The sequence below is a fragment of the Alexandromys fortis genome, unplaced genomic scaffold (genome assembly GCF_014885135.2).
Source record: "Alexandromys fortis isolate MF-2015 unplaced genomic scaffold, M_Fortis_MF-2015_v1.1 scaffold_319, whole genome shotgun sequence".
NCBI lineage: Eukaryota > Metazoa > Chordata > Mammalia > Rodentia > Cricetidae > Alexandromys > Alexandromys fortis.
This window is the reverse complement of record NW_026068193.1, coordinates 311847-323292: the sequence shown is the minus strand read 5'-3', so window position 1 is coordinate 323292 and position 11446 is coordinate 311847. Positions and strand designations below refer to the sequence as shown.

Sequence of the window (11446 nt, the reverse complement as noted above, 5' to 3'; positions counted from 1 at the left end):
TGCGCATGCTCAGCCAGGCTGAGCTAGAGGAAAATGGTGGGCGGTCCGAAGTCGGAACAACGGAGAGTGCGCATGTGTACTAGCGTACTGTCACGGCAGGGGGCGGGCCGCCCGGGTGAGGGGCAGGGCGTGGTGAGGGGCGGAATGAATGCCGGCGGGGCGGGGCTTGGGTGTTGACGCGCACGCGCCCAGACTGGTTGCGTCGAGAGTACGTGCGTGCGTACGTGTTTGCGTGTAGTCACAGTTCCCGCCATCAGCGGGTTCAGGTGTGTAGGAGCGATCGGGGTGTCGCCGTCTGGGGCCAGGAGCGCCCCTTCCTTCTGAGCCCCTCGGCTCCTCCCCCCCCGCGGGAACTCTGTGCTTCCCGCAGGCTCGTCCCGGGCTCGGACCCTCTGGCACAGGTAAGCGGGCCGGGACAGCTCCGGAGTCGAGCCGTTTTCTCCAGCCTCACCCCCCACCCCCGTGCGGTCCGCCCACTCGGCGTCCACTCCAGAGTTCGCCCGGCTACTACTCAGCCTGCACCGGGTCCCCGGACGCTTCCTGCGTCTTACAGGTGCCCCGCTCGAGTGTTTTCCCCTCCGCTTTCCCTCTCCTTGAACGCGGCGCGTATTGTCACTCCCTTTCCGCACCCTCAACCTGCCCCCGCTTTGCTCGGGTTGTGGTGGTCTTAGCTTGCCTCCTAACGAGGCCTGCTGTCTCTCCAGGTGACTTCCGATGTCACACAGCCCTTAGACCTTGGATGCGATACTCATTCGCTGTCATGGCCATTCTTTACTTTCCTCCTCCTCTTAAACGGTGCTCACGAGAAAAGTCAGAGAGTTAATTTTTTGTCGTGCATTTGATTGCTTTCCGTATCTAGCCACTCGTGTTAAGCCCAAATCCGTGGATCCTCACAAAAGCCAACAAAGGAGAGTGAGTCCCATAGTAAAAGCAAAGAGCCTTTTTTAATCAAGTTTGCAAACTCGGTCTTTCCGCATGTCCAACATATTGAAATATCCGGAGAGCCCCGGGCTCAATTAGAATTGGGTTTTTATAGTAGTAAAGGTGGGGGTGAGAGGGTCTCAGAGGTTCATGACCCCTGATTGGCTGACATTTGTCTAGGGGTGTCATGGCGAAGTGCTGGCAGGTGTTTCTATTTACAGTGCTTCGAATGCCAGGAATTTCCTTTGAATGGTCTGCTCTTGGGTGGGGGTCAGGTAATCTCGGCCTGCCAGGCATTGTCTCAGGGTAAACTATTGAGACTCCAGACTCCATTTAAATTTATTGATGGCCAGAGTTCCAGATGATAATGGTTGGAAGTAAAGAAACTTCCTTTGGGTGACCTGCCCAGACTTAGCTTAGCCCTCACACTCCCACGATGTCCAATTTACCAATTTTAAATCAAGATCTGGTAAAAAAAAAAAATGGTAATTGGTAATAAGTTCCGTGTCTTTGGAGAGTTGTACTATAGTGTTTTTCGGGTATTCTTATGGCGAGTTGCAGTACCTAATGAATCTCCAGCTGAAATAGATAATCGAAGAGAATGTTGAGGCGGTAAAGAGGCATTTGGGTTTATTGGGTTAGAGATTAGAGGACGGTTTTGGGTCACACATATAGATAGATACATATGCGTTTGTATGTTGTGTGTCATTTAACTTGTGTAAATTTGGAACCATGTGTGTGCATGACATTGCCTAAAAAAAGAGTACAATGCTAGAGAAGGGTACTTCGGTAGCATGGAGATGCTTAACGCTTAATAATGGATAGAGGGACTAAAGAGATGAAAAAATGTCGTTGCATACTGGCAAAAGGTAAATGAGGGATGAAAAACTCAGCAACAAACGTAATCATTTGTCTTGCTGAGAAATTTAGGCAGGGTAAAATGATTCGATTTGGGGCTGGGGTTTTCTTGTGTTGCCGTTCCATTCCTCTCTAAGTTTTAAGTTTCACTATATATTGATAATTTGAGAATTTTAATTTTCAGCCCTATATTCAAATAAACGGCTGTCTGCTTAACATCTCAACTTAATTTTCCCATCTTAGGAATTTCAAATATAACACCTCTAAAACCAGAGGTTTTTGTTGTTGTTGTTTAGGTTTTTTTTGTTTTGATTATAGAGAGTTTCTCTGTGTAGCCCTGGCTGTCCTGGAACTACCTCTATAGACCAGGCTAGCCTCAAACTCACAGAAAACCGCTTGCCTGCCTCTGCTTTCTCTGTGCTGGAATTAAAGGTGCCTCCGTGGCTGCCCCCCCCCCCTTTTTTTTTTTTTTGGATACTTTCTTTTACTTTGAGACAGGGTTTCTTTGTATAACAATTCTGGCAGCCCTGGAACTTGCTTTGTAGACCAGGCTGGCCTTGAAAGCTCAGTGATCCACCTGCCTCTGTCTCTGAAGTGCTGGGATTAAAGGTGTGAAATAAAACCATAGTCTTGATCTTTTTCTCCATACCCAAATTGTCACACTTCCAGTGTCCATTTCCATAAGGCATGTTCATTCTGATGTGACACGTCCATTTGTTCAGTTACACTGGGTAGAAGCTTCAGAGGCATTCTTGATTTCTTCATCCTGTATGTTTGTATCCTTGCCAAGTTTTATTTTACTTCCAATATATATCTTGCATCTGCTTCTGACCAGCTTCACTTTTACTTTTCTAGTTTAAATCAGTTCTTTTTCATGTGGACTGATCTTTCTGGCTCCTATTCTCACCTGTAAAATAGTAATAGGAGTTCTCACCTGTGGATTGTTATAAGTGCTATAAACTTGGTAAAGTATTAATACACAAAAACTTGCAGGTAAGAATTGTTATTGTAATTATGAGTTAACAACACTACTTTCCTATCTGATCTTCCTTTTTTTTACTCGTTTTCTCTGCTTCCCAAACTCCACTTCTCCATTCATTCAGAAATAACGTACAATTTCTTTGCTTGAAACCCTTCAGTGACTTTCCCATTGCCAAGGTGCTTATTACTTTAAGATAAAATTTCTTAAGTCCTGTTCTGGGTTATGGTTCAGGTGCTGAAATGCTTGCCTAGCGTACCCAAATCCTGCGTTTAAGTCCCAGCGTCATATAAAACAGGAGAGACGGAATCAGGAACTCAGAGTCCCCCTCAGATAAACCAGCCTAGGTTACAAGACATTCTTGGTATGTGTGTGCTGGGGGGGGGGGGGAAGAGTTGATTGAGATTCTACATAACCTGGTTTTTGCCTACCTTATTAGATTTAGCTTTATCTTCTGACCTCTTCCTTTCTCTTAATTAACCTTCAGACACACTGATTTCTAGCTTAGGCCTTTCAACACACTATTCTGTTTATCTGAATTGTTTCATCCTTCAACCAAATTTACCTTCATTTTCAGCTTAAGTAATACTTTCTGAGTAAAGCCTTCTCTGGATTTTTTTTTCCCTCTACTCTGAACCCCCAGGTTGGATAAAAGTTACTTTAGGCAGAACCGAGTCTTGCAGATATATCTGATCTCTTCACACACACACACACACACACACACACACACACACACATACACACACACACACACAGTAAAAAATAAAAATAAAGCAACTCACTTTCATTTTCATTTCTCAAGAATTGGTTAAATGAATCAAATTGGAAATTGCCGTTAACTTATAGAGATGTGAGATTATTTAAGAACCATCTTGTTTGAAAACATAAGTTTTCTGATACTCCCATTAGAATAGACACCTCATTCTGCAAAGGAAAACAGATGAGTGTGCCTCGGCTGTAGGGTGCTCGCTTCTCATGCTGGAAGCCTGGATTCTAGCCTTAGGAATTTGAAAATGAGCAGGGGACAAAGAGCAACAAAGGGTCTCCAGTTTAGGAAATTTTTTACTTATTCCTGTGTTATCAAATCATTTTCATTTTTTTTCTTTTTGTTTTTTGAGGCAAGATTTTTCTGTGTAGATTTTGGTGTTTGTTCTGGAACTTGCTCTATAGACCAGGCTGGTCTTGAACTCACCAAGAGCCACCTGCCTCTGCCTCCAAAGTGCTGGAATTAAATGTGTGTCACTCTCTCCACTTCCACCAAATCATTCAGATTTTAGACAGTCTAATGGAAAGAAATCTTTTCTTTTGTAGATTAGAGATAAATCTTATTTAGATCAAATTTCTTCTCTCTTTTATGACAGTAACTTTATCTTATGTGTGTATTTGTTTTATGAACTTTAAAAATATTGTATTATTTGTGTGGTGTCCATGGACATGTCCATGTGCACGGTTGGTGGGTTGGGTGCATGTGTGCCATCGTGTATCTGTTGAGGTGGTTAGAGGGAGTAGTCAATTCATTCTCTTCACTCTTGGGCCCAGGGATCGCACTCATGCCATCAGGCTTGGGCAGCTAGTGCCTAAGTTCTAGTGTCTGATTAGGGAGAAAGCTGTGAAAACAACTAGTGTCACTTTAGTTCCTAAGGAGGGTGAGGGGTAGGAAATGGTTCTTAGAAGACTATTGTAGAAAAGGATTTATTGATGGAAAAATCCTCTGACAGTGGTGGCTGGAAAGTGAATCACACAATGCTGAGTATGCACTGTGGTAGTGGTTATAAATTTTGGTTCCAGCCTGGTGTAGTGGTGTATGCCTATAATCCTAGCACTTGAAGAGTGGAATTAGAAGGAACAGTAGTTCCAAGATCTGCCTCTACCTACATAGTTCAAAACCAGCCTAGGCTACATGTAATCCTGTTTCAAAAAACAAAGTAGGGAAAAGGTTTTGGGCATAGTTTTGTCTCTTGGTGACTCAATATTAATTTCTTTTCCTTTTTAAAAGATTGGTTTACTTTTATGTGTGTTTTTCCTGTATGTAGTAAGTTTATATGTATGTGTACCACATCTGTGCCTATTGCCTGTGGAGGTCAGAAGAGAGTGTCTTTCCCCAGAACTGGAGTTATGGATAGTTTTGAGCCATCACATGGTGCTGGGAATCAAGACCAGGTCTTTGGCAAGAACAAGTGATCTTGATTACTAAACTACCTCTTTAGCCCCAAGGACGTGGATGTCCTGTATATGTGTTGCTTTTATTAATTGATGAATAAAACTGTTTTGGCCAATGGCTTAGTAGAGTAAAGCCAGGCTGGAAATCCAAACAGATAGAGTAGGCAGAGTCAAGGAAATGCCATATAGCTGCTGAAGGAGAAAGATGCTGGAACATTATTGGTAAGCTACAGCCTTGCGGCGATACATAAATTAATAGAAATGTGTTAATTTAAAATGTAAGAGCTAGCTGGGAATAAGCCTGAGCTATTGGCCAGTGTTATAATTAATGTAGTTTCTATGTGATTATTTGGTTCTGGGTGGCCAGGAAATGAAAGTCCAGTTTCTGTTTACCCCCTGCATAATTTCTTAATTTCTGAAAGCCTCAGTTTCCTTTATGTGTAAGATACAGTGATAAAACCTGTCCTCTCAGATTATTAATATTAAATCAATAATGTTTGATATTTAGCACTGTGTTTAGTAAATGCATAATATTTATTGGGTGGAGTGATGATTTAAAGAAGTGAGTTTTGAATGAGTTAACGTATTTATTTTTGAGGCAGCCTCTCATGTAGGCCAAGTTGGCTTTGAAACTAACTCACTATGTAGCTGAAGATGAACCTTGAATTCCTACTTCACCTCCCAAGTGTTGGGATAGAGGCATACCAGTTAATCTTTTGCTGACAATGAATCCAGGGTTTCATGCATGCTAGGCAAGCACCCTACCAATGGAGCCACATCCCTATCCCAAAGTAATGAGTTTCTGGATTAGGGAAGTACTTTTTATTTTTTGAGACAGGATTTCTCTGTGGCTTTAGAGCCTGTCCTGGAGCTAGTTTTTTTTTTTTGGTTTTTCGAGACAGGGTTTCTCTGTGGCTTTGGAGCCTGTCCTGGAACTAGTTCTTGTAGACCAGTCTGGCCTCGAACTCACAGATATCCGCCTGCTTCTGCTTCCCGAGTGCTGGGATTAAAGGCATGCACCACCACCGCCCAGTTTATAAATCATTTTTCTAAATGAACAGAGTTAAAAGTTGATGTTGTATTCAAACTTGTGGTAGAATTCCAGAGAAAGGTTTAGAAAAACCTAAAATTAAGAATTTTTTGTTGTTTATTTTTTAAAGAACTTTCTGAAAGGTGGTGAAGATAACCTTTCCCCAGCTTTTAAAAACTACAGATCAACACAACTTAATATTTTCCAGCTTTAAAAACTACAGATCGACACAATTTACAAGCCGTCTTTTAGATGTTTATGATGCAACAATGTTTCTAAAGTCAACAAAGGATGTACTTTTTCACTGACTTAGTTTCAAAATCTATTAGCAATACATAAAAGCAAGACACTGGGTGATGGACTTGCAGGTTCTTCCTGAGTTCCTCATTCTGTGTTGCATTTTATTTTAATATTTTCAGTAAGAGTGGTCTTTAAATGAGTCTTTTTGACATACATGATTCATTTTTTTGTTTAAATTTCTTATGTTGAAATTTCTTAAAGCACACTTCTGTTTTCTTTTTTTTTTTTTTTTTTTTTTTTTTTTTTTTTTTTTTACAATATTCTGTCTGTGTGTATGCCTGCAGGCCAGAAGAGGGCACCAGACCCCATTACAGATGGTTGTGAGCCACCATGTGGTTGCTGGGAATTGAACTCAGGACCTTTGGAAGAGCAGGCAATGCTCTTAACCTCTGAGCCATCTCTCCAGCCCCCCACTTCTGTTTTCTTTAGTTGAGTTGGTGACTGACTCCTGGAGGGATCACTGGTAGAGCTGGAGAATGAATAGTTTCTCAAGAAAGTACATTGCTTTTGGCACAAGAAACAGAATAAAGGAGAATTGTTATTTTGTGTAATTTTTCAGTAAAAGTCACTGAAAAGTAAGTATTGGTTTTGTTTTGGTTCTGTATTTGCAGTAATATGCAATAGGCTAGAATTGACAGTTTTTTTTAATTATACATTTATGTTTTAGCATGATTTCTTTATCACAGAATGCCTGATATATATAAATATATATATATATGCATTTAAGTAAATGACTACAAAAAGACACCATGTTTGCAATATGAGCTTGCATGGAATCTCAAACTTGGATAGTTAGAGTTCAAGGAATCTTTTTCTTCTGTTTATAGGAAGTTTAACTAATGCTGGGCATAATGACTCATGCCTGTAACCCCAGCACTGGGCGGAGGTGGGAGTGGGCTAAAACAGGAGAATTGCTATGAGTTTGAAGCAAGCCTGTATTATACAGTGATTTCTAGACCAAACTGGGCTACAGTGTAAGACCCTGTCTTTAAAAAAAGTTGTTTTTTTTTTTTAAAGTTGTTTTTCTGTATGTACTTCATATTGAAAAAGAAACTTTTTATCTTTAGCAAGTAGGGCAAGCTTAGGATTGGTTACTGTTCATTTAGTACAAAAGAAATATTGAATGTTTTTATTGTGTTCTCTAGTTTTATGTTCTATATCTTTAAGTTTTTTCATTAGAAAAAAAGCGGGTAGTCGAAATGGTTAAGAAAATGTTCAACATATGAAGTCATGAAGTAAAATTTTATACTCGTAATCAAAATTTGCATTTAGAATTAGATAGAAATAACATTTTAAAATATCTTGTATACTTTAGTAGATGTGAAATTTCATTTCTAAGTTTTATTTAATAATGATATTTTAAATAATCAACACCAAGATAATGGTGTTTTATATTCCCATAATGAGCTGTAGAGAAAGAAGAAAAGATTTGATAAGACATAAAACTTTTTTTCAGGGAGAAGTAGAAGAAAAGATGGAAAAAAACTGTTAAGACATAAAATCTTGAGATAGATTTACTATGTATGTTTGATATACTTGTTGTATAGGCTAGACTCACCTTAAACCCACAGTAATCTTCATTCCTCTACTTACCAAGTGCTGGTGCTAAAGTATGGGCCACCATCCCAGCTTGTTCATCATTCTTGATCAATGATGCTTATTGAGATTAAAGAACACATTCCCTGTCTGACAACAATATAGGTAGAAACAAAGGAATAAATAACATTTATAATAGTGTCATGTGTCTATAAGCACAAAGTACAACAGGAATATGGAAGATTTAAATAGCCTCAGGGGGTTGGAGAAATGGCTCAGCGGTTAAGAGCACTGAAGCTCTTCCAGAGGACCTGGGTTCAATTCCCAATGCCCATATGGCAGTTCACAACTGTCTGTAACTCCAGTTCCAGGGGACCTGACACCCTCACACAGACATATATGCAGGCAAAACACTAATGTTCATAAAATAAAAATTAAAAAAAATTAAATAGACTCAGAGTGAGTTATGAGGAAGAGAACCCAGTGAAAAGTAGCCAGGAAAGCTTGCTTGCTTGCTTATTTATTTATTTATTTATTTATTTTATTTATTTATTAAAGATTTCTGCCTCCTCCCCGCCACCGCCTCCCATTTCCCTCCCCCTCCCCCAGGAAAGCTTCTTAAAGATGGTGACATCTAAGTTGAGCTTTGATTTTAGAACCAAAAGGAGGAATTATGGCAGGTCAGGAGGGGAGAATACATGAAAACTTATAGACATGACCACAGTGTATAAAGATTCGGTGTCATGAGAATACATGGCTTTGGGAATTTTTTTTTTAGTTGAGATGGCTGAATTGAGGGGATGCATACATTGGCGTACAAAAGAGTTTCACAATAGCCTGAAATGGAGTATAACAGGTTTGTTTATTAGGGGGTAAACTCACAGGAAGAGTAGTGATTTGCAGTCCTCTGTGTGCTCTGGGAACTGAACTGAATCTAGCAGCCAGGAGGCCTGCTCGCGCTTTTCATTTGCATTTATAGTATCTGAGACCACTCCCGAAGTGGGCCCGTATCTTAAAGGCTGTTGGCTGAAGGAGTTCCCACAGCACACTTAATTGGGAATAGGTAATGAGGGCCTGAGGCCTTGGTATCATGTTAATGAGTTTGTATTTTATTGTAAAGACTTTTAAAAGCCATTGAGTAATACTAAGATGGAGAATAAATCTATTTGATTTCTAGTTTACTTAGAAAAATACCTGAAAGGCATATGAAGTTAGGAATTCACAGAATTCTAACCTCCCATTTCTAGTCCAACCCCAAAATATATGAGAAGGTCAAAGCTAGTTCTAATGATTCTGACTTGGGAAACGGGTATAGAAGAGAAACAACATATTCTTTCTAATCCTGATAGGAAAGAAATGTCAAGGACTTGTACAAACAATAGAGCCACAAATAATAGCTACAGTGTATTACAAGTGCAGGTGGCTCATTCAGGTTTCTGTAGGATTACTAGTTTGAGCAAAATGTCACATGAGTAGGCATAGTAATAAATAATAAACTTTATTATTTTTAATTTATATGTTCAGTAAGTTGCTAATTTTTAAATGTGACCACAGTTGGCTCTCAGAAATTTTTGAGGGTGTGAAGAAATAGTAATGAAGAACTTAAGGTGCATAAGATCCTTGAACTCTCAAAGTGTTTTTAAATGTCTTCTTTGATTTCTAGTTACTTTCCATGCATTAACTATAGGCTTTGAACTCGAGGAACCCAGACTTAACACCTCCTCCCTATAGGTGAGTTTTGTTTGATGGCTTTTAAAAATAAATTTGAATTTATTGCTTACAATATAAATGAGTAATTTTATATGAAGTTCATTTTTGTGAAAAACAAGAAAAAAAGGTGAACTGGCAAATCAAGGTTCACATGCTAGTAGTTGACTAGATTTGATTGCACCTGAACATATTTTATTTGCCTCAGTATTTCTCTTACCTGGCTGACCTCATAGGCAGTTGATTTGTAACTCCTGTTAACATCTGGTTTATTGAGGTCTTTGAAGAAAGGGGTATTATTACATAGAAGGAATAATTTAGCACACGGTTGCTAACTCCATAAATGTTAATAGTACTATCAGGTGAATATATGTGTTATTTCATCCCCCAACATTATGTCATTATTGTCGCATTGTATGAATGACAGCACTGATATCAGAGAAAGAAGTTACAAGTTGATGACAGAATTGGCTCCCAATTTCTAGACCTAATATCCATTTTATACTATCTTTTCTAGATTTTCCAACAGAACCATCTAGGCAGTAATTATATTTAACTTAATATTTAATTTATGTGCTTATCAGCAAGAATCCATTTTATAGTGTTTTAGAAGATGAAAATACAAAAAAATCTGGCTTAGCAATTTTAGATATTTGCACATTTATATATGTAATGCTATTTGATAACATCTATTACTATCATTTTATTTGCATGTCTAGTTGAGTGGTGTTAGATATCTTATCCTATTATTGATTGTTATAAGTCATTTATAAGTATTAGAAGTTCATTCAAGAGGTTGGGAAGATGACTCAGTGGATATAGTACTCAGTGACCAAGCATGATGACCAGCACCCATATAAAAGCTGGACAGAGTACATACATGTCTAGAATCACTGGAAGCTTATGGGTACACTAGCCTGGTGGATACAGCAGTGAGCAGAAGGCACTTGTCTCAAACTGCTTTACGTGTGTGCCTCACGTGTACACACACACATTATACACATATGCACCAAAGAAAAGAATATTGTTTATTCTGGGATCTTGAATAAATTTGAATATTGAAGTTTAAGTTAAATTGCTTTTTGGAAATGGTAATGCTGAATATGGATGTATTTTAGAGGAGGGTTAAGATTTTTTCTTTAGAGAGTAAATGATTTTTTTCCCCAAATGAAGAAAGATATAAGATGATTTATTAAGTATCCTCTTTAAAATTCTTTTTTAACCACTTGTAACTTGTTGTATTTTTCTTTAGAATCTGTCAGGCGAACATATATTTTTGCTTTTTAATTTCATTAAAAGCAATTTATTTTTAAAGAAAATGTCTCCTCTGAAGATAAATGGTCCTATCAGAGTTCGAAGTATGCAGACTGGAATTACAAAGTGGAAAGAAGGCTCTTTTGAAATTGTGGAAAAAGACAATAAAGTCAGTCTAGTAGTTCACTACAACGCTGGAGGAATTCCAAGGATGTTTCAGGTATAACATATTTTGATTTGGAGTGGTTCCTTAGTGAGATCCTTTACTAGATAGCCACACTGTCATAGTTTCATAGTTGTAGTAAAGTGGCCCTGGAAGGTTTGGTACTTTTATGTGTTGTTTTATAAATCACTCACTAGTATTGTTAAGTTTAATAAAGAATAGGAAGCAGTCATCATTGTTGCAAAGAAAACTAGTGGGAAAGATCTTAGAGAGGTTTGGGTACCAGATATTAAGCTATTTCAAAAGCCTCATTAACATTCGTGAACAGTGATGCATATCTGTAATCCTAACACTTGAGAAGATCAGCAGTTTGAGGTTATCTTGAGTCACAAAGCAAGTTTGAGGCCAGCCTGAGCTATATGAAATCGTCTCAAAAATAACATGGAACTATAAACTGAAATCCCCCCCCCCCAGGAAAAAAAAACAGTAATAACAACAACAAACCCCATTAGGCCAGATTTTGAAGGTACACTCCTAT

General features: G+C 38.8%; 1 protein-coding gene across 7 annotated transcripts in view; it reads left to right on the top strand.

The window, feature by feature from the left end:
* Positions 1-232: 232 nt before the first annotated feature.
* Positions 233-11446, top strand: part of Usp37 (ubiquitin specific peptidase 37) — a 71584-nt gene continuing 60370 nt past the window's right edge. For 4 of the 7 annotated variants that reach the window (XM_050129596.1, XM_050129595.1, XM_050129594.1 and 1 more), the window contains exons 1-3: positions 233-401; positions 9448-9515; positions 10744-10965. In XM_050129596.1, coding sequence (XP_049985553.1) covers positions 10810-10965 — 156 coding nt within the window. In that variant the 5' untranslated portion in view covers positions 233-401; positions 9448-9515; positions 10744-10809. Of the gene's footprint in view, positions 402-6677; positions 6824-9447; positions 9516-10743; positions 10966-11446 lie in introns of all 7 variants that reach the window. The other 3 variants (XM_050129593.1, XM_050129591.1, XM_050129592.1) reach the window with 3 other exon arrangements.